Source organism: Nannobrachium achirus (assembly GCF_963921795.1).
Source record: "Nannobrachium achirus genome assembly, chromosome: 12".
Lineage (NCBI taxonomy): Eukaryota > Metazoa > Chordata > Actinopteri > Myctophiformes > Myctophidae > Nannobrachium > Nannobrachium achirus.
Genome location: NC_137832.1, coordinates 23,306,092 through 23,331,279, shown reverse-complemented (window position 1 = coordinate 23,331,279; position 25,188 = coordinate 23,306,092). Strand labels below are relative to the sequence as shown.

At 44.7% G+C, this 25,188-nt stretch overlaps 1 protein-coding gene across 1 annotated transcript in view; it reads right to left on the bottom strand.

Moving 5' to 3' along the window:
• hmcn2 (hemicentin 2) overlaps nucleotides 1–25,188 on the bottom strand; it is a gene marked incomplete at its 5' end in the record, with an annotated part of 113,910 nt that overhangs the window by 29,523 nt on the left and 59,199 nt on the right. The window contains 24 exons of the mRNA XM_080738531.1: nucleotides 1,327–1,461; nucleotides 1,889–1,996; nucleotides 2,842–3,006; nucleotides 4,229–4,350; nucleotides 4,451–4,607; nucleotides 5,622–5,749; nucleotides 6,439–6,583; nucleotides 7,696–7,837; nucleotides 8,615–8,751; nucleotides 10,495–10,576; nucleotides 11,178–11,368; nucleotides 12,044–12,322; nucleotides 13,214–13,311; nucleotides 14,488–14,671; nucleotides 14,944–15,068; nucleotides 15,901–16,060; nucleotides 16,395–16,538; nucleotides 17,213–17,344; nucleotides 18,590–18,671; nucleotides 19,067–19,263; nucleotides 19,511–19,624; nucleotides 20,363–20,524; nucleotides 20,746–20,842; nucleotides 23,372–23,559. Coding sequence (XP_080594657.1) covers nucleotides 1,327–1,461; nucleotides 1,889–1,996; nucleotides 2,842–3,006; nucleotides 4,229–4,350; nucleotides 4,451–4,607; nucleotides 5,622–5,749; nucleotides 6,439–6,583; nucleotides 7,696–7,837; nucleotides 8,615–8,751; nucleotides 10,495–10,576; nucleotides 11,178–11,368; nucleotides 12,044–12,322; nucleotides 13,214–13,311; nucleotides 14,488–14,671; nucleotides 14,944–15,068; nucleotides 15,901–16,060; nucleotides 16,395–16,538; nucleotides 17,213–17,344; nucleotides 18,590–18,671; nucleotides 19,067–19,263; nucleotides 19,511–19,624; nucleotides 20,363–20,524; nucleotides 20,746–20,842; nucleotides 23,372–23,559 — 3,474 coding nt within the window. The remainder of the gene's footprint in view (nucleotides 1–1,326; nucleotides 1,462–1,888; nucleotides 1,997–2,841; nucleotides 3,007–4,228; nucleotides 4,351–4,450; nucleotides 4,608–5,621; nucleotides 5,750–6,438; nucleotides 6,584–7,695; nucleotides 7,838–8,614; nucleotides 8,752–10,494; nucleotides 10,577–11,177; nucleotides 11,369–12,043; nucleotides 12,323–13,213; nucleotides 13,312–14,487; nucleotides 14,672–14,943; nucleotides 15,069–15,900; nucleotides 16,061–16,394; nucleotides 16,539–17,212; nucleotides 17,345–18,589; nucleotides 18,672–19,066; nucleotides 19,264–19,510; nucleotides 19,625–20,362; nucleotides 20,525–20,745; nucleotides 20,843–23,371; nucleotides 23,560–25,188) is intronic.

Below are 25,188 nucleotides of genomic sequence, written 5' to 3'. Positions count from 1 at the left end.
CCTCTGCGTTGTGCTCTCAGAAATAACCACTTAAACGTGTCTACACCATGGGGGTTTTCAAATTGGGTGAAGGGGCACCCTGGGGTGCAGTGACGGCAATCCAGGGGTGCCGCAAGATCATTTGATAATATTTGGAATTTATTTGGTGACTTGAAAAAATATTTAGTATCATTTTAAACTTGAAGTATAAAGATATTTTCAGTAAGTTCTAACCAAAATGGCTATTATCTCAACGTTTTCCTCGCAACATAATCACTAAAATATCGTCACTGGCAGGCAGAACCCTTGTATCTCCAAGTTTCAAATGTGTACGTCTTTTGGTAAAGCAAAGCCCTGCTTCATCATACAAGACTGTTGCACAAAACAAGTGAAAACAGACGATCTACAATTGTAGATGTGCTGTTTTCACTAGTTCGGTACATTTTATAGATGATAAATACAAAAGGAACGGTTTTGACCAACCGACAACGACGATATGCTATAAATATAAGGTGCCTCGGATTAAAAAAATGTTTATGGGGTGCCCTGAAACAAAAAAGTTTGGGAACCCCTGCTCTACACCACGGTTTCCCAAGCAGCAATTTGTATGGGTCACGACTCCCATTTCTTTTACATTAAAGAAATATATATTTCAAAAGATTTGCTTAGAAATAAAAAAATCACACCCGTGTGAACTGAGCGTTGGTCGTGGAGGCTGTGCAACAGCACTACTGGGTGGGTGCAGCGGGGTTAGTGTGCTTTACAATGCTGTAGTTTCTTCACACACTCTAATTTATTTGACCCTAAAACGTTCAGTTTGTTAATAATAATAATAATATTATATATAATTGGGGGGGGGACTTGTGTGTTTGTGTGTGTGCATGCGTGCGTGTGCCCCCTGTGTGTGTGTGTGTGTGTGTGTGTGTGTGTGTGTGGGGGGGGGGGGGGGGGGGAGTTGCTGACCCACCCTTCCCCCCTGTGTGTGTGTGTGTGTGTGTGTGTGTGTGTGTGTGTGTGTGTGTGTGTGTGTGTGTGTGTGTGAGTGAGAACAACAGCGCCCCTCCCTTAACATGTGTGGTCAGAAAAGGTACTGCAGGCTTGAGGCTACATACACGGACGGCCGGACGGACGGCCGGACGGAGACCCACACACACGGCCACGTATAGGAGACGGTGTGACCACCGCTCAAAAAATAAAAATAACTAAGAAGTAGTGAAAATAGCTGATCGACAAGCTCTCAACGCAAATGTTCCCCCAGAATAGGGATTCTACATGTAGGTTCCAAGAGGTAAACATTGAGGATTCTGCTGTGTAAGGTGTGTTATAATCTGATCTAAGTGGTCTCACCTGCTGATATGGGAACTCCCTCTCTCTGCCATGTGATGGACGGTCTGGGGAAACCATGGGCCTCACAGGGGAGCACCGTCCCATGATGCAACACCACTTGCACTTCCTCTGTCATTGGCTTAATCTCTGGGGGCTCTGAGCACAAGCACAAGCATAATACATGCAATGTTTAGCTTTATTTTTCAATACGTTATACTTCTTCTCTACTATGCCAGTGGCAAATATTGTACTTTTCACTCGACTACAATTATTTGACAAGCTTTAGTTAATAGTTTCTTAGCAGATTTGACTATTTAAAAATAGCAGGTCTACAAGCTCACAGCTTATAGATTTGCTATCTTGAAAAATGCTGACAAAATTAATACATACATTTTGATGAAAACACTTTTGTACATTTACTCACAGGACTTTTGTAATGTAACAGAGCATTTCTACATAGTGGTGTCGCTACTACATAATAAAATCTCAGAACCACTTCCACCATTGCACATCATACAGTTTCCTTTAAATTACAACTATCACACTATTACAGTCTTTGTGACCTGCCTGTCCCAGAACTCACCTTGCACAGTCAGAGAGATGTGTTTGTGTGCCACCCCAGCTGGGTTGCGGGCAGAGCATGTGTACCTGCCAGCATGACTTGGAAGCGCAGCCGTTATTTCCAGCACTCCTGGATGAAAAGTATGAATGTAATCCAAAAATGTAATTAAGTTATTACATGTTTTACAGCTATGTTCTGGACTGTGGCTTGATTATGACAATCTTTACAGACACTAGTGTAAGGTACCGGTATATAGAAGGAAGGCACTGGAGCAAGCTTGGAATGTTAAATGCCTTTTTTATTTACAGGGTGCAGGCAAATAAAGATGCCAAGACATCTTCGTCAGGTCATGGTCACTTGTAAGGTATTCCATGAGGAAGGGCACAGAAGTCAAAAGCAGATCTAATTCAAACTCAACTCAACTTCAAGGACCCCTTAGTTGAGAGAGAGATGAAGCAGGGACCCCCACAACCTCATAATAGATTCCATATAGTTTCATTGTTTGACCACACAATCATCAGTGTATTTTGGATTCATGTCAATTTGTGTTTTCAGATATTTAACCACTTTGTCAATACTTAATAAACTTGACCTTTCACTCTGTAATTAGTCTGCTCTTTTTCCCCTCTACACCAAAGCTCTTTGCTGAAAATAGCTGATCTACAAGCTCAAAATGCCTCGCAGCGTGAAGCGTTGTGAGCTTGTAGATGGTAGAGGAAGGGCACAGAAGTCAAAAGCAGATCTACCGTAATTCAAACTCTAGGCACTTTAGGTGTGAGCCAATTACAGTATGTGAACGTGCCGATAGGCTCCAGAGGGCCATTCCAACAATGACAAGATGCCAACTGGACAATCTCCAGTTATATTTTTATTTATAACTTATATTTAGTAACACTCAACTCACGTCTCTATGCTACAGAGGAATGCATACTGCAGGATCAGCATGCCAGTCAGAACCATAACGATCGTCTTACCGGTAGGCAGGACGCGGTAAGTCCCTCCCCTGGCGCCCAGCTTGGCTCCCCCCTTGGCCCAGGTGACCGTGGGCTGGGGACGACCCTGGACGAGGCATGGCAGCACCACAGGAGACATCTTCACAGCAGTGACTGTTGTCACGTCGTCTTCAATGGATGGAGGCACTGCGGAAAAGGAACAAAAAAAGTTGCACAGTTTTTCCCCTGAATTTTAACCACTTTCAACCTGACTATTTTTGGGGATTTTTGGAGCTGTGTGAAGCACAGGCTCCCTATACGTGGCTGTGTGGGTCTGTGTGTCTGTCTGTCTGTCTGTGTGTGTGTCTGTGTGTATGTAGCCTGAACTTCCTAAACTTCGGCACGCCACTAGTCCCACAGTTTTGCCACCACACACTCGCGCCATATGTCAAATCGACCGCCTTACTCGGGAATCGTGGGCTATTACTTTTCTAAGAGAAAGGTTCTATAGTTTAATTGATATTAATTTATTAGTGAATTAATTTTCCCCATTGACTTATAATGGGAATCGCAAAAACTCACATTCAATTATTTGTCTCTCGCAAACCATAGGGGCTAGAGTTTCAAGACTTGGAGAGGAGGTTCATAATGATTTCAAGGATTAAATAAAAAATAATTGTGTCATTTGGCCGCATGGTGGCGCCATAACACCCCACTTTACGTTTTGGCCTGTAACTCTTGAACCGTAGGTCGGAAAATTAAAAATATTTTTTCCCTGGATTCCTTGGGTCATGACGCATCTCCCCATATAGGCCACGCCCATTTGCGCCATGATAGATTTTCCGCCATCTTGAATTTTCTCCAAAACACACTTTTTGCTCCTTTTCCTACATATTTTCTTCAAATGTCACAAAAATCGGTACACATGATCCACACACACACACACACACACACACACACACACACACACACACACACACACACACACACACACACACACACACACACAGCTCCACTTCACACGGGTGTGATTTTTTTTTTTTGAACGGTGGTCACACCGTCTCCTTGGCGTGACCGTGTGTGTAGCTATGCGTCTATGGGTGTCTGTAGCCTGGAGCCTGGCCTGCAATACCGCTGGGTGACCAGAGAGGTGCTGTTGAGCAGCCTTGAAATGTACATGCATGCATGCACGCATGCACGAAAATACACCTTGAAATTAATGGACACCACCACTCAGTTCACACTGGTGTTTTTTTTTTTCCTTTTTTCAAAAATAACAGATTGACCAGCTATTCTGGTCACATTTCTTCTACAAGCTGAGAGTAGATTGGCTAATTTGAGGTTCATTTGTTTTATTTTATATGCTTAAGCGATTTTCCACAATCACCTTCCCGTACAAAACGTAGCTTTAACAAAAATAAACCTTCACCTTGGAGTATGACCTCAATGACTCTGCGCTCCTCTCCAACTTCGTTGACAGCTGTGCACTCAAAATAACCCTCGTCCTCATTGGACGGAGAGGAGAGGACCAGAGACCCAGAGGCAAGCAGCCTGGACGGGAAGAGAGTGGGACAAATAACTCAATTTCAAACGTCTTTTATGACTTATGTCTGATATGGGATGTACACTGCGTGCATTTCTCCATCGTCACCTGTATGCCCCAGGCTGTTGGTTCATGTCTAATGGTGTGCCGTTTCTTTTCCAGGACACTTTAGGCGGTGGTATACCGGCGGCGTCGCAGCTCAGCACAGCTCTGACCCCCGTGGTCGCTGTCACATTGAATGGGCCGGAGCTGATCGAAGGGCCCACTAAACGGAGACAGCACAGATTCAACAGGACAGTCAGGCATTTTATTGGATCAGTGAAACGTTCTCCCTGTGTTCCACTGAGGGGGTTTTTGTTTCTCTGCTGCCAGGGAAATCAAATTAACACAATTATGTTGTCAACTTTCCTTTGATGTTTTTGTAAAACTATAAAATTACTTTATCACTGAATTCGCTAGAATCACCATGAAAATACGGGAACACTGTGGAACCAAACCTGAACTGACCCCAAAGCATTCACAGCTACATTCAGAGGAAACGCTCGAGTTTTTTTCTTTTTTTGGAGCGGTGAAAGCGCTCCCAATAGACAGGTATGTCTGTGGCTGGCTGGCTGGCTATGTGGCTGGCTGGCTGGGTATGTCTGTAGCCTGGCAATACCTTGAGTGGCCACACAAGTTAAAGGAGGGGCGCTGTTGTGCAGGCACAAACACGCGCGCGCGCACACACACACACACACACACACACACACACACACACACACACACACACACACACACACACACACACACACACACACACACACACACACACACACACACACACACATTCACAGCTCCACTTCGAACCGAGGTTTGATTTTATAATTTTTATCCCACGATTTTGTAACCCATTTTTTCACCTAGTGCCAATTGCCTAAGCTATGTAATCCTGGGCTCTGCTCTCCCTCTGCCGCGCCTGGGGAGACAACGGACTGACCTCATGCTTCCTTCAACGCATGAGTAGTCCAAGTTGTTTCTTTTCACCTGACAGGGGGGGGGGGATTTCCCTGGTATGGACGTAGCGCGTGGAAGGAACACGTTATTCCAACCAGTTCCTTTCCCCTCCATCAGGCGCCCCGGCTGGCCACCGGGAGGCATTATTGAGACCAGGATTACTGCATGTTTTTGTGAGGGTATCTACCCTAGGAGACACGGGGAGAAAATGCAAAATCCACACAGAAAGGCCCTTTGGCCAGTTGGAAAGCAAATCTTGAAGTGTATTTGTGAGTAGTGTATTTACCGAACACCCGCAGGTCCATTCCCCGGTGATCGGAACCGGCCTGATTAGAAACGGTGCAGTAGTAACGGCCAGCATCGCCCAGCTGCACCCCGTGTACCCGCAGGGAGCCCTCTGACAGCATGCTGTACCTGGAATACATAATAATACAAACAATGCAAAACAATAGAAATGACAGATTTCACTCTCTGAAAAGTGATTATAAGTAAGATCTTCAACAGGGGGTCCGGGACCCATTGGGGTCCTCAGAGTTACTACAGGGGGTGCTCCAAATCTTTGTGTGATAGAAACTTTTTTTTCCTCCTTTTTTATATTAACCATTTGAACTGTCCATATTCTGCATGAGAACTTAAGCCAAAAATAGCGGATCTACAAGCTCACAACGCCTCGCGCTGCGAGGCGTTGTGAGCTTGTAGATCCGCTATTTTCGGCAAAGAAGTTTGGTGTAGAGGGGGAAAAGAGCAGACTAAGTACAAATTGAAAGGTCAAGTTTATTAAGTATTGACGGTTCAAGTGGTTAAATATCTGAAAACACAAATTGACGTGAATCCAAAATACGATGATTGTGCTGCCAAACAATGAAACTATGTGGAATCTATGAAAAGGTTGTGTTGGTCCCTGCTTCATCTCTCTCTCAACCTTGGCCTGAAAACATTGAAGACCCCTGATCTACAACACATTTTTAACCCTTTTTAATCGATTCTTAACCCTTGAGACAGATTGTTCATCTTGTTCAGCTCAATAATACAAAGTATTACACATGAAGGAGACAACGTGCCCTTGAGCCGGCCGGGTCAAACAGCAGGGTGCTTGGACTCACTTGTTGTTATCGTGAACCACAGGGAAGCCATCTTTTCTCCACATGACCGTCGGAGAAGGCTGATCTTCAACTTCACACGGTAGCACCGCGTCGTGACCGAGGTGCACCGTCACCACGGAGCTGCTTTCCTTTATGACTGGAGGCACTGCAGGAGCGAAAAGTAACATTAGCATGACCAACACGACATGACTATGGTTTCATGGCGTGTGCGTGCGTGTGTGCGTTTGTTTGTGTGTGTGTGCGTGCATTCATGTGTGTGTGCATTAATGTACTGTATTCACTAATGCAGTGTTCCCAAACATTTTAGCCCGTGACCCAAAAGAGAGATTAGACATGCGCCCGGGACCCAAACTAGTGAAAACAGCAGATCTACAAGCTCGCAACGCATCGCTTCGCGCCGCGTTGCGAGCGTGTAGATTGGCTATTTTCACTACTTGTTAAACATTTGTTATCTAATGTATGGAATTACTTAGAGAAATAATTATGTATTTTTTTTTAATTCTGAATGCTTTTTTTTTTTAAACTCAATTTTTATTGAACACACAAAACGAGGACAAGCAATACAAACAGGGAGAACACAACAAACAGAACAAAAAACACGTACAATACATTAAACAAGATGGGCTGCAATTCTGAATGCTTTTTGAAAATGTTTTGACAAAATATAGGAAACAAAAGACTAAGGGACCCATACAAATATGTCCGCGACCCACAAATGGATCCCGACCCAGTGTTTGGGAACCCATGCACTAATGCATGCGTATGTACTGTACAGCAGGGGTCTTCAACAGGGGGTCCGCGACCCCTAGGGGGTCCGCGGAGGTACTGCAGGGGGTCCGCGAAATTATTGCCAAAAAAAAAAAAAAAAAAAGATTTCAATTTTTTTTTTCTTCATTTTTCACATTTATGTTAAAAAATAAATCATGATTCTATCCATTTTGAATAGCTTGAATACATGATTACTATGCAATTGACAGATTGTTGATATTATTGACATTGGTTCTCAGTTAATAAGTAGTATATTTAGAAATGGTAGTGGTACGGCCCACCCTGCTCGCTGTAACTTGTACATGTTTAAAATAAAAAATATGTCGTAGCCCCCACCCCCCCACCCTACGATATGTCGTAGCCCCCACCCCCCCCCCCCCCACCCTACGAGGTGGTAGGGGGTCCCTGCTCCATCTCTCCATCAGTTTGGGGGTCCCCGGCCTGAAAACGTTGAAGACCCCTGCTGTACAGTATGTATGGTTAACTTACAGAGGATCTCCACAGTGAAGAAGAGACTGCTGCTTCCGGCCATGTTGGTGACCACACAGCTGTACTGACCGCTGTCCTCCGTCCTCACATCCTGGATCTCCAGGTATTGACCCCCTGCCAGCCGCTGGATGCGACCGCCCAGCTGGCACAACGAGAGCAAACCAGGGAAGAAAAGGTAGATTTAAGGTGGTTGCACACTGCACTGCGTTCTTTCGTTGCGTTTTGGAAATCCGAAATCCTCGAAAGCATTTTTCAGGCCAAGAAAGAGAGAGAGAGGAGAGAGAGAGCAATGGACCCAGTGGCGACAGCTGCGAAAATCGGAAAAAATCAACCTTGGTCCGAAAATAAATACGAAACGGGCGGCAGTGTGCAAACGTGATTGACATAACATGAGGTTGATTTTTTTATTCGCGCACTCCGAAATTCACCCCGATATTCGGCCCGAAAAACGCAGCAGTGTGCAAAGACCTTTAGGCCTGAAAAAATACCTAAAAAATTATTTTCTGAAAAACTCAGATCAGTGGTGCTCAAACCTTTTAATGTCAAAACCGCAGACCCCCATCTCAAACATATTTTGTTCCAGGGACCCCCCAAGAAGCAAAGATTTACAAAAGTTTGCTTTAAAAAATATATATGTATATACTGTATATTTAAAGATTTGCACATATTATCACGATTTTTCCAAAATAGCAGATCTACAAGCTCGCAGTGCCACGCTGTGAGCTTGTATATCTGCTATTTTTGAATAGTTAAAGCATAAAATAATGGTTAAAGTGGTGAAAATCTTAGTGGGTTAAAAAAAAGCAGAGAAGAGGAAGAGAGAGGGTGGCTGAGTCAGAATGTGATGACAGACAGAACACACTGTGTAATTGCTGGCATTCCTTGGCTTTCTCCATGTCCTCCTCCTAATAGCCCATACCTGCAGTTTCACTTCGTCCTTGTACCATGCTATTTCAGGGGGAGGGTCGCCATCAGCCAGGCACTCCAGAGTCAAATGTCCCTTGGCTGGGACAGTCACTGTCCTCACCTCACTGGAGCCCACCAGAGTTGGTGGAGCTGGAACAAAAATCAAGCAAACCTCTTGATCATTGCTGGCGCAACTTTAGTCGTCCCATATTGATTTACATTTAATCCACGATAATCTTATCAAGACTGATTTACCGGTAAGTAAAGAAGGCTCAGCAGAATCGTGTTTTCTGTTTTAATCTTACATTTCTATCCCACGATGCCGTAAGCCACGTTTCGCCCAGTGCCAATTGCCTAAGCTGTAATCCTGGGTGCTACTCTCCCTCTGCCAACATGGGGAAGAGCTCTGAACTGAGCATGCTTCCTTCAGTGCATGAAGAGTGAGCAAGCCGCTCCTTATCACTTGGAAGTTCCCCAGTAGGACCTAGCGAGTTGAAGGAACACTTTGTTCTAACCAGTTCCTTTCCCCTCCATCATAATTTTTACCTAAGTTTCTACATTGCTCAAAGTTTTATTATTTTTATTCTTATTTCTACACATTTTTAATCTTAAATTTAGATTGCAATTTTATAGTTTTTCTTATTTTAAAATGCTTGCTTTCCTTTAATTTGTCTGTTTTTATCCTCTGGGTTTTTTCATCTTTATTTAAAAAAAAACCTTTCTGTGAAGCACTTTGAACTGCACCTGTATTGTATGAAATGTGCTATATAAATAAAATTGATTGATTGAAAAGCATGCAGACAACAAAATAAAGCCCTTTGCACACAGGTGCGTTTATCCGCACGGATAAAACGGACAGTTTCATTTTTTTTAAAGAAAACAATGATTCTCTATGACCTCATGCACACCGGATCCGAATTAGCCGTGCGACGTGTGGCTGCGGCTGTGCGTTTTTTTCTCGATCGAACCCAGTTCGATTCATGCGTCTTGTCGCATGCGGTAAAAAACTCATCGCTCCTTTTATGACTCCTTTTGGGATCCGCAGCGCAGATTCCGCACAGCCTTGCACACCAAATCCAATGCGTTTTATTCATGCAGCAAACGAAAAAAAACGCAACTGTCCTGTGTGCAAAGGGCTTAAAGTTATACCATGTAACTTTTTTTATAAAACAAATCTTAAAATTGTCCTAACTCTTAAATCGCTAAAGTTTTAGAACACCCACTCCGTTATTTTCAGCTTCTGAAGCCTTCTCCTTATATATTTTCTTCTAGCAGTGACAGGGGCGGGATTTCCCGGCAAAATGACGTCATCATACACTACCGGCCAATCACAGCGAGGGTTATACACTGCCGGCCAATCACAGCGCATCTTGAAGTGGGGTCGCTAGCTATCACAATAGGGCGGCCATATTTGTAGGCGCCCGTGTGTCTCTATCTATACTCGGGTGAAACACTCCGTTTCTCCGGAATGCCTGAACGCACAGGAACCAGGGACCCCTCCAAAGATAGATCTCGGCGAGGTGGAGGCAGACGTGGGGGTGACGCGGGGGTGTGAGGCCCGGTCCGCGGCGAAAAACGGCCGAAAGACGCGGATGCTACTGACCACTAGTTGAGCAACTTACACAGTATAGCTTTAAGGTTTGTGCCCTTAGGATCATGCTGATCCAAACCTTCTCTAATACCTTCTGATTGTTTGGTGTTAGTTCAAGGTACAAAATACTGTGCAACAATCTCTACGCTGTGTTAAAAGATACTCAGGATTTTGCTGTGCAGGGTAAGGAAGGTAAGGATGTGTGATTTACCGGCAACGACAGAAGTGGAGCGTCAGAAACAGAGTGTCTCTCTGGTGATCAACAACGTACGATAAGTTCAAAGAGAAAAATAATGTGTCACCTTGGACGCGGACCCAGTGGTTTCTTCCATCTTCTCCCGCTGGGCTGCTGGCCAGGCAGGTGTACAGACCTGCATCCTCCACCTTGGAAAAGACACCATTCATCATCTTGAGTGGGTCTCACACAACAACGCTTTAAAGGTTTCTGATGTCAGGGCCACAATCTTTAACACAACTGTTTAAGCCCTGTTTTATACTTTGTCATACAAAGGTGTAGCATGGCAAAAATAGCTTGTAGGGAACCCTGGGGTGCCGTGACGGCAGTCCAGGGGTGCCGAGAGATAATTTGATAATATTTGGAATAGTACAAAGTTAATTTCAGTCAGTTCTAACCAAAATGGCTATTATCTCAACGTTTTCCTCGCAACATAATCACTAAAATATGCTATAAATATAGGCGCTGGGAGGCGCTGGGAGTGAAAATTATGAATATAATGTAGGGGTGCCTCGAATGAAAAGAATATTCATGGGGTGCCCTGAGCCAAAAAAGTTTGGGAACCCCTGCTGTGGAGACGCCCGGTTGAAAGTGGTTAACAAAGGACGTCACCCGGGCAATTACATTTTCGACCCATACACAGTGACATTATGAAGTTCTTTGTCTTTCCTCTCGGAAGGTACTCCCATATGGGATATTCATACACAGTGACATTATGAAAGTTTTGCAAGGGTTGAACTTGCAATTTACCTGCACTTTGCTAATCCTGATAAAGCGTCCATCCTCCTGTACTATTTCAGTTCCCTCCAAGGGGCGGCTGTCCTTGAGCCAGCTCAGCGTGGGAGGGGGGACCCCCACAGCATAGCACTCCAGTTCCAGTGGGCTGTTGACTGCTATTGTCAGCTCCGCTGGGAAACCAGAGCTGGATATCTTTGGGGGCTCTGGAAATAAAAATACAAACAGTTCAAAGAGACGGGGGGAAAAAAGCTAGTCAGCGTTTTGTTTAGTTTTGAGCTTTAAAAATGTTTTAAAATGTTTATAGCTTTTTGTGGGTAAGTCAACTATTTAACGTTCTATTTCCAGCTGGTTAATTAATGTGGTTTTATCAGCAACCACAGGCCAAACCCATTTCCGACCATTCTCGTTCACCGCAGAAAACCGCTCAACGGTACCAGATACTCCACTTAAAAAAAAATGCCTTAAGACCTGGTCTGTCTCTCTTTTTTCAGGCCGCAGAAAAAGAGGGGGTCTCGGACGGGCACAAAACATTTCCAGATGGGGGTACGCGGCCAAATACAATAATTTGGTAGTCTATAGCCCCTTTTCCACTACAGGGCCGAACCAGAATTGGAACCAGAACTTTCCAGAACCAAGAACTTTCAAGAACCTGTGAAGTTCCGGGACCGAGTTCTGCTAAGTTTCCATATAACCAGACCTAACCAGGGAAGGTCCCAAAAAAGAGCAGCAGCCCATAGGTTCCCAGAACCCAAGCGCTATGGAAACAAAACCAGAACCAAAAAAATAGGTTCCAGGTTCTGGAAAGTTCTGGTTCCACCTCGTAGTGGAAAAAGAGGCTTTTGACATGAAAAGATGTCATGGAGTGGAGAAGCACTGACCCAGCACAGTGAGGTTGAAGCTCTTGGTGCTGCTGCCAGCCTGGTTGCTGGCCACGCAGCTGTAGAGCCCGGCGTCCGAGGACGCCACGTCGGGCAGCTGCAGGCGCGTCTCCTGGCCGTCCAGCAGCAGGTTGCGGTGCAGGGACAGCGGCTGGCCGTCCTTCAGCCACGTCAGGGAGGGAGGGGGGACGCCGCGGGCCTCGCAGGTCAGCGTCACCAAGGAGCCCTGGACCACTGTCACCGGCTCCACCGGCTCCACGTGGTCCACGGCTGGAGGCACTGTAGACACAAACACAGCAGTAGCTCTGGTGTCAATGTGAAACATAACAACTTGAGCCCTGTATTTTACACATTATATTAGTGTATATACTGTGTCTGCTACAAGTAAAAGGCCTGTGTTCAAAAATGTTACTTGAGTAAAAGTACAAAAGTATTGCCATCAAAATATATTTAAGTACCAGAAGTAAAAGTACTAAAATGTTTGAAAATAGCAGATCTACAAGCTCACAGTGCACCGCAGTGCGACGCGATGTCTGCGTGTAGATCAGCTATTTTCAAATAGCCTATGTTTAAAACATTATAGGGCTGAAGTGGTTAATGTATCTTTTATAATATAATAATGTATATCTGCAAAGTAACTACAGTAGTAACTAATGTTTTCAAATACATTTAAGTGGAGTAAAAGTACAATATTTTCCTCAAAGATCTAGTGGACAAAGAAAAGTGAATGTGGTTAACTGGGAACACAACGCTTCACCAGGGCTGGACAGAAACATTTTGTAATTGTTAATAACTTTCTACATGCATATCGTCGTTGTCGGGTGAAAACCTTGTATGTCCAAAACCGTTCGTTTTACATTTTCCATTTTAAAAATGATTTAGACTAGTGAAAACAGCAGATCTACAAGCACACAACTCCTCGCACCCCGAGGCGTTGTGTGCTTGAAGATCTGCTGTTTTCACTACTTTTGTGTGACGTCCTTGTACGATGAAGCAGGACTTTACTTTGCGAAAGAACCTACCAATTTGAAACTTGGAGATACGAGGTTTCTGCCCGACAACGACGATATGTAATAGTATGAGCTGAGTGTGGGGTTTTAGTAACACCTTTGTTTAAGTGGGTTTAAGGGCTGTAATTGTAACTGTTTTTTAAACTATAAGTCAATGTACCTTGGACTTGAAGATCATAGGTGAGCTCTGCAAGGCCGGCCCGACTGCGAGCCACACAGGTGTACACTCCAGAGTCAGACACCTGCACAGGAGAAATCCTAGACGCACAGAAAGGGAACACATCCATCAACTATGTTGAACAACTGGAAACACTCTACCTTGAGTTATTTGTTTTGATTTCCCCATTTTCTCCCAAATGTAATTGTTGCCAATTCCCAATGTGTACTGTGGTTACTGGCTGCCAAACCTCCCACTGTAGGCAGTAGATAACATGTGTCTCCTCCAATACATATGGGTTCACCAGTTATTTTCGGCGCGTGATACCACACTGAACTAAGCATAATCAAGTCAATACTGGAGATGAGGTGTACGGCATGTATTTCTACACAGAGAGGGCAATTCTTTCAACATAAGATGCTGCATTCAAGTTCAGGAGAGTTGCACTTTTTACAGATGGGTAAGTTGCATTTCTTTCACCATAGTAAAAACTGCATTCATGGTCTGGAGAGGGCACTTTTTACAGATGGGTAAAGGGGCAGGGGCTCATGCCCCCTTTGATGTCTATGTGTGCACGTGCATGGAGTGTAATGCTGCCGAGATCCCCATGTCTCTTATCAGGTTCCCAAATGAACCAGCAGGGGTCGCTAGTGCAGCAACAAGGACTTTATTCTGCTCCTGAACACTGCCATTGTGTTTGTCAAAGCATGGGCGGCCAAGCCGGGGGCATCGCTGCCGAGAATTGGTCGGGATCTCTGTGGTGGGGGGTGTTTTTATTTCGATTTTTTACTTTTGATTTCGTCCCCCAATTTAGTCACTGACAATAACCCCCATTTGTAATGTGCCTGTCACTGCCAAACCCTACTTGTTGGTCCTGTTAAGGGGGCGGACAACCACAAGTCTCCTCTGATACACATGGAGTCGTCAGCGACTTCTCCCAGTTTCACTGGGAGGTTGTAACACATGCGGAGGAACACGCTATCCCTCCCAGTTCTCCTCCCTGCTAAACAGGTGCCCCGATCCAACCTGTAGGGGGGGCAGCTGCTGCTACTACAGCAACAAATCACCCTCCCCTGCCGGCTTCCCACCTCTGAACATGGTCAAATGTATGTATTTGTCCAAGCCGTAGGCACCGCAGATGAATCTAACCCCAGTCTGCACAGTGGTGGTGGGCAGGAACTTTGCCCCTGCGCCACCCCGGACGCCCCTAGGCGGGGGAGTGTTTTATCTCTATGCCACCCAGGCCCCAGAGCAAAGAATGTTATATTTAAACTGACCGAAGCACAGAGTCAGCAGAGAGGAGGCGCGTGCGGGGAGAGAGGAGCAGAGGCCGTCCATTCTTCAGCCAGCTGATCTGAGGTGGAGGGTTGCCTGCTGCATGACATTCCAGGGTCACCACGCCGTCCTGGGTGGTTTGCACCTCTCTTGGCACCGTGGTCTCGCCAGAGATAGATGGGGGGACTGCGAAGTGAACGTCATATACTGATTAATGTGGTACAGAAAGTTTTGAGACTACTCAAATATCATTAACCTATGCCATGTGTTTGTACACTTTTAACCCAAAGCACATAGTTTTGCATTTAATCATGTTATATTTTTAGCACATGTGGGTCTCCGTGTTAATCGAACCCCCTGGCCCTGGCAGAAGGTAGCGGAGCCATGCATTATTTATTGAACCGTACGGGACAGAGAATTCATCAATATGTACTCGTGGCCTTGCTGGAAAAACGTACCCAGCACAAAGAGGGTGTAGATTTTGCTCTCCTGGCCAGCGGGGCTCACAGCCAGACAGGTGTAGGTCCCAGAGTCCTCAGGGCTCAGCATCAGTAGGGTTAAGGTGGTGCCATCTGGAGTTATACTGTTGAAGGAGGAAAGGCATTACTACTGTAATTATACAACAATACTTGCTGCAACGGGCGGCATTGGCCCAGGGGTAGAGAAACCGGCATTAGATCATGGAGGGTTCCCAGTTCGAATCCCAGGTCTCCCCCGGAGTTGGTGTCGAAGAGTCCTTGAGCAAGACTCTGAACTGCCTAGTTGCTCCCGGTGAGCAGGTTGGTGCCTTGCATGGTTTCCTTTGCCACCGGTGTATGAATGTGTGTGTGAATGGGTGAATGTAATGCACAATCTATGTAAAGCACCTTGGATAAAGGCACTATATAAATGCACCATTCACATTTACCATTTATATATGTGGCGTGTGTGTGTGTGTGTGTGTGTGTGTGTGTGTGTGGGGGGGGGGGGGGGGGTCTTGAGGATCGACATTTCTCTCTATATGTTTTATGACCAAATATATACAGTAGGTCTTCAGTAGGTACGAAAATATCCCTGTTGTTGTTTTTTTAATCAAACCCTGACAACAACCATATCGTCGTTGTCGGGTGGAAACCTTGTATGTCCAAACCTGTTTGTTTTGTATTTATCATTTAAAAAAATCTTTAAACTGGTGAAAATAGCCGATCTACAAGCACACAACGCCTCGCATTGCGAGGCGTCGTGTGCTTGAAGATCTGCTATTTTTACTAGTTTAGTGCGACAGTCTGTATGATGGAGCAGGGCTTTACTTTACGAAAAGTGCACAAATGTGAAACTTGGAGTTGCTTGGTTTCTGCCGTGATGACAGTGACGATATGCGATCATTACTAGTCTGTCAGAAAGCACATCAGAGGCCATGAACGATGAAGGCTTACTCTATGTGCCGAGTGTCTGATCCCTCCAGAGTCAGTCCGTTCTTAAGCCAGCTGAGTTGAGGTGTGGGAGACCCGGATGCTTTGCACTCCAGAGTCAGAGCCTCTCCCATGGGAGCACTCAGGTCTGTCGGGTGGCCAGCATCCATGATGGTCGGAGATACTGAGAGGACGGAGTGGAGTAAAAATGTTAGAATATCCAATCCAATCTGCTTCAAAGGAACTATAGAGCATGCCATATATCGTCACTGTCGGGAAGAAACCTCGTATCTCCAAGTTTCAAGTTTGCACGTTTTTTCACCAAGTAAAGCCCTGCTTCATCATACAAGGCTGTTGCACAAAAGTAGTGAAAACAGCCGATCTGCTATTTTCACTAGTTTAGTTCATTTTTAAAATGATAAATACAAAACGAACGGTCTTGGACATACAAGGTTTTCACCCGACAACGACCAGTACAACATGTTGAATATCTCATTATTGCAAGCACTGTTCTTTACCCTGCACAGTGAGAGTATAGTCCTTCTGTGTCGTCCCCTCCACGTTCTTGGCTACACAGCTGTACGTCCCTGCGTGGGACAGCGTCAGAGGTCCCAGCTCTAGCCTGTTGCCCCGAACAGACCACTGCCACTGTAGACTGCTTTCTGGAGGGCAAAATCATATGAAATTAATATACCAGGTGTCATACATCCCTATGCTCTATCACAGTGGTTCTCAAACATTTTTAGGCTGTGACCCCCAAAATAAACATATTTGAACTGGGGACCCCCACCCTGACAAGCACTTGGAATTGTAGGTATTACATTTTAATGTGACTCGGTTCCGCTGTATCTACATGCTTGAACTGCATATTTGTGCAGTTCAATGCTACATATTTGAACTGGGGACCCCCACCCTGACAAGCACTTGGAATTGTAGGTATTACATTTTAATGTGACTCGGTTCCGCTGATCTACATGCTCACAACGCCCCGCGTTGCGAGGCGCTGTGAGCATGTAGATCAGCTATTCTCACAATGTTCGCATCTTGCTTACTTAATATTTGACAGTTTGGCCAGTTTGGTATTAAAACGGTCTTGAAAGTCCTTAAATTGTCACTTCATAAATGTGCAGATACCCTGTATTTATACTGTGTGTTGGTTTGTTGAGTGAGAAAAAAAAAGACATCTGGGGACCCCACAAAATAATTTGGGGTCCCGACCCCTAGTTTGAGAACCACTGCTCTATCATATTTACTGATTTTCTGTAAAAAACAATTTTTCATTTTTGCATTTCATTTTCAGATGTCAGAATATGCCGTTTACTTCCACTCCTCTCACCAATGGGAGTTCCATCCTTGAGCCAGGTGATGCTGGGAACAGGGACCCCTGAGGCCTCACACAGCAGGGTGACCCGGGAGCCCATGGTCTGGACCAGCGACTCGTGGAGCGACCCGTCCAGGACAGGAGGAACTGTGGTGACAGGGATGATATTGTGAGTAAAAAGTTCTACTCCGTACTAGGGCATTCACCAAATATTCGAATATCAAAGTCACTATTCGAAGTCGAATATTCTCTCTTTTTTTATTATTATAATTTTTTTATTGTTTTCTCTTTAAAAAATATATAGTTTATAAAGCTTGGCTAGATAGGAATTCATAAGAATGAGTCGTCAATGCCCCTGGTGGATGAATTTGTTAATGCACTATACCAAGGGTTTTCAAACCTTTTTAGGCCGTGACCCCCAAAATAAACATATTTGAACTGGGGACCCCCACCCTGACAAGCACTTGGAATTGTAGGTATTACATTTAATGTGACTCGGTTCCGCAGATAAATATTGTGAAAATAGCAGATCTACATGCTCACAACGCCTCGCAACGAGCATGTAGATCGGCTATTATCACAATGTTTGCCTCTTGCTTACTTAATATTTGACAGTTTGGCCAGTCCCGTCGAATATTCGACTATTCGAATACTTTGAGGTTGAATAATTCGAATACTAAAAATCACTATTCGTGAATGCCCTACTCCGTACCATATCATCAGTTAGTCTTTATGTTTACAGAACAAAGTGCTAATAACTGAGGTAAAGTCTAAATGCATGGCCATAGTGTTATGTGCTGGTATGGTATGTCCTTGTTTTCATGGTCTCCCCTGTGTGTCTCTCCTACTCATTACAGCTGCAGTGAGTCACTGATTAATTGCAGTGGTGTGTTCACTCACTCTTCAGCACCTGGTGGATAACAGACCTGGGAAACTCTGCTTCGATTTCAGAGCACTCTGGTTTCAACGTCATAGAGTGCTCTCGCTCTGATATCAGTTAATTTACGAATTAGTCAGAGAAGATTCTCGTTAACTGACATGCTTTTAAAATACAAAAAAATTTATTCAAATGAATGTTAATAAATTCATCTCATGTAGAAACATGATTGTTATCTATTTTGATACACATATAGAGTGTACCAACAAGCTGCCATTTTGCACTGACTTCTAATAAGTCCTTTACACATCTACAAATCAATCTACAGATCAAACGAAGGCCCAAATGTCTTGAAAGAAAAAATGCCAACACATTGTCCTCAAATGCAAGAAAAATATTGAATGGGAATGGGAATATAACAATGTTTCGGCCTATTAAAACTTCACCAGGTTATCTTAGGAACACTCCTTAACCTGATGAAGGAGGCAGATATGTCGATGTACAGTATTTCTCACCATGAACTGTTAACCTGAAGGTCCTGTCCACCTGTCCTGCCACATTGGATACCTTGCAGGTGTAGGTGCCACCATCGGCCACCTATGGACCAGAAAAACAGGACAGAATAATTGACCACATAAAACGTAATACTTTGTTAACCGGGGTTCTTTTCCCCCTACACCTTAATGTATTTAGCCGAAAATAGTCAATCTACAATCTCACAACGCGTCACATTGCAACGAACGGTGAAGCATGTGAGTTTGTAGATCTGCTATTTTCGCAGAATATTCGTCCCTAGAATAGGGATGCAAGTGGTTAATTCATTCAAGATTTATTTATTCTCGAAATTACAACTGAGTTGTTAAACTTGAGTAGTACATTACAGAAGCAATTCAACAACATCCCTGTTGAAAACACACAAAACAATTAGGAAATAAATACTAATACTAATACTAATACTTTATTGTTATTATTAAATGAGCCCGGACTCTGACCTGCACTCCAACGATCTCCAGTAGGTGATCGTCCATCCTCAGGCCATTCCCTGGCACCAGCTGCTGCCCATTCCTGTACCACGTGACCTCGGGCTTGGGAAGGCCCCTGGCCTCGCAGCGCAGGGTGACAGAGGAGCCCACCTGAGGAGTCTCCAGCTCTGACTCAGTGTCCAGACGAGGCTTCAGAGTGGGCAGAACTGTCGGAAGATGATGACAGGGACAGTGAGATGACTTCACCCATGACTCATATAAGCATTACTTAATCCTTAACTATCTGCTGTCACATCTGGTTTTGCGGCGAACAGTCATAGACGCCATTGTCCTGCCCGCCTCCAGGGCTGTTCTGTGGGTCGGTCGTATTACGTGGCTCGGCAGTGTTTTTGTGATTAGATCATCTGTGAGTGTTGCTGAACTTGAGCAGATGCTACTAGCTATGTCTCTTACCATAAACACTCAGCAGGATGCTCTTCTGATCCTGGCCGGCTGAATTGGTGGCTGTGCAGACGTACTGTCCTGCGTCCTCTACTCTCGCCCGGGGCAGCTGGAGCATCTGACCACCTGCACAATACAACAACAACCAGGCATAGAGTAAAAAAAAATTAATATTTGTTGCGGTAATCCAATGAAAGTTGAAATTGCATTTGGCGGATGACTCAAAATAGATCAGACTTAAGACGGATGCTGTCTTTAACGAACAGGAAACAGACAACAGAGGGGATCAAGGCGATAAGGATCGGCATTGATTCAAGTGTTTAAAAAAACTATTTCAAATTCTCAGCCGTTTGTTGTGCAAATTAAGAGATTACCTATACAGTTAAGACACTGTACAGGTAATCTCCTCATTTGCACAACAAATGGCTTCCCCTAATCAACTGTCGGCTGATTGGCTTAAATTAAAGAGACTACAGGATTCATTTTTCATCTTCTGTGAGGCAGAAAGAGAGGATAGACACACTAGAACTAGATAGACGAGTCCAGTGGTTCTCAAACTTTGAAATTTGAAGGTCTCCCCTTACTTTGACAGCATACAAATGGAACCAAATGGACCCGTACAGGTCCATTTGGTTCCATTTGTATGCTGTCGAAGTTACAGACTTGTAAGAGTCAATTTAGACCCCCTTAAAGGAACCTAGAGAGTCCTTGAAATCTACTTTGAGAACCACTGGACTAGTCTATCCCCAGTGTTTTCAGCCAGCCGTCGGCTTGGTGTATTTCAAGATTTGGTCGTATGGATATGATGGACTGATGTGACTAGTAGTCCGCTGTGTTCATGTAAGGACGGTGCTTAATGCTGACCTGGCAGGATATGGATGCCTGTGCTAAACTGGAGGATCTGTCCGTCTCTGGTCCAGGTGATCTCTGGAGGAGGGTAGGCCTGAACGTCACACAACAGGGACACCATGTGACCCTCAATCACACTCACCCCCTCCTCCTTCTGACCGCTTATCCTTGGAGGAACTGGGGAAGAAGAAAGGTGTATTTAGTATTTTTCCCCCTCAATTCTACAGAGAATATAATACATATATTGAACAATAATGCCACAGGGAAATGCCTGTGTCCTTGTGTGTGAACTGAACAAAGAAAAGAAACAGGACTAGTTACTCATATTCTTCAAATGTCTTCCTCACATTTGTCAGGTAAAGAATATAGGGGAAAAATGTATGAATTGCTTCTCCCACCTTGCACGGTCAGAGTGAAGTGTTTCTCAACTGTTCCAACTTTGTTCTCGGCAACGCACGAGTACCCGGCCATGTCGGACACCTGGACGTTAAGCAGCTGAAAAGGAAGAGGAAGGATGGCGGGAATGTTAAACAGTTATGTTGTTACTGCTGCCGATGTTCCCTTGATCAAGATATCTAAATGTTCCGCTAGAACTGTTGAAAGGCCAACAGCAGAACACATGCTTGAATTGGGAAGCCCTTAGATGTTAATGTTTGTAACTATAATATCGTCGTTGTCGGGTGGAAACCTTGTGATGTATGTCCAAAACCGTTCGTTTTTATCATTTAAAAAAATATGAACTAAACTAGTGAAAACTAGTGAAAACAGCACACAATGCTTGTTTTCACTACTTTTGTGCGACGGCCTTGTCTGATGAAGCAGGGCTTTGCTTCACCAAAAAAACGTACAAATTCGAAACTTACGAGATTTCTGCCCGACTGTGACGATATAGTTGTTAGTTATTGCTGCTGTATTTTATTTGGTATTTTTGTAATTATTTGGCAGCTGTATTAATTCCACTGCAGCTTGTATTTTCTATCTCTCTTGTTTCCTCTTTTTGAGGTGGAGAGAGGGCCACAGACAGCTGCTTGTGGCAAATTGGCTCATGTCAGACTGTTGATCACTGGACACTGCCAGCTGCTGTTGCCTCGACCGATTGGCCGGCTCTAATGAGCCGCATGACGCCTACGCAGTGGATTGGCTGGGGGCCACTAAAGCTCACTCGTGAACTTCACTGTTTAGACTTAGAGGACTGTCAGCTTCGGCAGTGGGAAAACCCCTGTACTCTCATTCAAACCAAACCTCTGTCCTTTCGCCCGTGTTCTTGAAAGACTTTGGGAGAAACTGCATTTCATAACCAGTCAGGCACATGCACACATAGACATCAAAGGGGGCTTGAGCTCCTGCTCTTTTATCTGTCTGAAAGTGCCCTCTCCAGACCATGAATGCAGTTTTTACTATGGTGAAAGAAATGCAAATGCCCTCTTTTCCATGCCATACCTGAAGGCAGCATTCAAGAGAATTGCCTTGTCCAACTTTTCCTGAACCTGAACGCAGCATTTTATGTTGAAAGAATTGCCCTCTCTGCGTAGAAATCCATGCCATTATGCGACATCTCCAGTATTGACTTGATTATGCACAGTTCAGTGTGGTTTCATGCACCAAAAATAGCCGATCTCCAAGCTCACAACATGTCGCAGCGTGACGCTCACAACACGTCACAGCGTGACGCGATATTTCCACCAAAAGGCCCTTTAAGACATTTTAGCCCCTGCCTCTCTAACATTCTCTGCATGTCCCTGTAACCAGCCTCTGGAAAGACAGACTGTGCTCTGACTGTGACCAACTCTGTTGAGAGTCTGAGACCTTTGATTCCTCAGTTGTTAAGCTTTTGAATTTGTGCTGCTGATTGTGTGTTATGTTTGGTTGTGTTCAGATGTATAGCTGGGTTCTGTTAGATTAGAATTGCCTTTGTTTGTATTCATTGTTTGAGATTTTGTTTCGAATTATTTCTATTTGTGTTTACAAATATATGTATTTTGGTGTCATTTTCTGTCTTTATGTTGCAGTCTTAATACCTCTAGACTAAGGGTCGTAACACTACAGTGTGAAGCAGCGCGCATCACTGAATGTCTGAAGCAATAAGTCTCAAGATGCCATGGTTAACAGTGATTTTAGAACAACTATGAGGCACTGTTTAAAAAGCCTTGGATGGCTTATTGCTTATATAAAACTGTTAATACAAGTACATATACTTGGCAAGGTTTCATAAAATAAATACAAACAGCATAAAAAATAATGCAACAATTTATATATAGCAAAAAACATAATTCTTCTGCCAAAGTGACATTTAGCAGAATCGTTGCCAAGCAACAGACACAGCAACACACAGATGCAGTGGAAAGCATGCTTGCAGCACCCCCTATTCTGAGGCGCACGTTCAACAGAAATACCCAATCTACAAGCTTACAACACGTCGCAACACAAAGAGATTTGGTGTAGAAGGAAACAAGAGCAGACCAAGTACAGAGCCAGCCAACCCAGGTCCGTTTTACTTAGTTTAGGGGCTTAAGTGGTTACAGACTGGGGGGATTATTAACGTTTATCTCAATTTGTTGGATTGTTTTGATTTAGGTGGGACTGTATACAACCAGAATTTTGTATGTTTTGAATTGAAGTCTATACAGTATATTGTAATAGAGAACAACAATGTGTTTTTCCAAGGGTTTTCCCATTGGATGACGTAAGTTTGAAATAAGATTTCCGAGGGCTTTCCCATGGTGTTAACGTAACTACACATGACATGACGTCACATGATATCAGTATTTGAAGTGAGCACTACTAACTTCCCCCCTGTGTGATTTTCCACCACTCATCTGCCATCCCCCCCTCCTGTCTTCAGTAAGTCCATGCAGAATCGGCCATTTTTGGAGCAGTAATGCTGATGTAATGCGGTCACAGCCTCACAGGTGTGTGTTTATGGAGTAACTATCCGTTTTAAAAGGCAAACATAAATCACTGATTGCTCACTGAAACAGACAGAACAGCACATGATCCTTTTCAGTCTTCTCAACACTGACTCACCTGGAGTTGGGTTCCATCCCCACTGATATGATGCTGTGTGTCCATGTGCACCGGCTGGCCGTCCCTCCGCCAGGAGATGTCCGGTGCTGGGTGACCGCTCACATCACAGTGCAGGATGACAGTACTGTTCACCACCGCTCCGATCTCCTCCATAAACTCTTCTGATGAGCCCATGATGACTGGAGGGACTGGTTGGACAAATGACATGATACAGCATCAATCACATTTCACCATAGGGAATTTCTAACGACGCAGACACTTTTGCAGACCAAGGGTCTTCAACAGGGGATCCGGGACCCCTAGGGGGTCCTCAGAGTTACTACAGGGGGTCCTCCAAATCTTTGTGTAATAAAAACCTTTTTTTTCCCCCAGAGAACTTTAGCCAAAAATAGCAGATCTACAAGCTCACAACGCCTCGCTCTGCTTGTAGATCTGCTATTTTAGGCAAAGGGGTTTAGTTGCGACCGTAGGTCGCATTTACTACCAAAACCTCCACCGGCTGTCTGTCTGTCTGTCTGTCTCTCCGTCCGTCACACGTCACACGTCACACTTTTGCCCTGCTCATATCTCCACCACGTTGCCCCCATCCATGCCAAATTTTGCACACACACTCCTTACCTGCCAAACTACAACCTCCAAGGACCCCCGGAGCTTCAGGGACCCCCAGGTCCCTGGGGGACCCCCAGATGTAAAAAATGACCAAATGTGCAAAAATGACCACCCCAACGGGGCTGCTCACGGGGAATTCCTGGGGACCACCCACTCCTGGTGCTCCAGAACGGATGCAAAAGTGGTGGCGCCCCCAGTGGAGGACCCCCTCCACTGCAGCTCACATAAAATGCCGTAAATCGGGCTTTGAGCGTCCGGGAGAGCCGGGGCCGGTACCTATTCGTCCGCCAAGGCAACGCGGAGACCCCACCCCTCATTTCTCACATGGCCCTCTTCTAGCGCCACCTTCAGGCCGATTTTTAAAACACATTTTTGGACACTGCTCCTACAGTTTTTGCCCTAAAATCACGCAAATCGCTACACAGTATGTCTACACTCATGTCATCAACATGGATCAGGAAGATTTTGGAAAAACACATTTTTGCCCTATTTGTGGAGATAACGGTCGCTTATCTCCCGATTAGGGAGTCTTACTGGTGTAGAGGGGAAAAAGAGCAGACTAAGTACAGAGTGAAAGGTCAAGTTTATTAAGTATTGGCGGTTCAAGTGGTTAAATATCTGAATACACAAATTGACATGAATCCAAAATACACTGATGATTGTGCTGTCAAACGATGAAACTATATGGAATCTATGAAGAACAGGTTGTGGGGATCCCTGCTTCATCTCTCTCTCAACTAAGGGCTCCTTGCCTTGCAAACGTTGAAGACCCCTGTTGTAGGCTACATGAGAGATATGAGTTAGCTCAGTTGGTAGAGCACTCGCCTTAAGACCAAAATGTTCTGGGTCTGATCCCAGGCACCACCCTGACCCAACTCAGCATATGAGTACAGTAAGTACTGGGAGCTGATGCACTCCCATCTCCCAGGGGTCTAGTAGTGCATGCATTGACAGGGGGATAGACGCCCTCATTTCTCGGCTCATACTGACAGCTACTTCGACCTACTTACTTACTAGACACAAGAGACGTGCTTATGAAAGTAAATCTTTCTTAGATAAACCACAGTTACATTTGAGAGGTAGATTAGGGTCCCAGAGATTAAACTCAATCATATCAAATCGTAATCCTGGTCTCTATAATGCCTTCCCCTGGCCAGCCGGGGCGAATGAAATACATTTTAAAAATCATATCAAATCGGGTGTGTGGC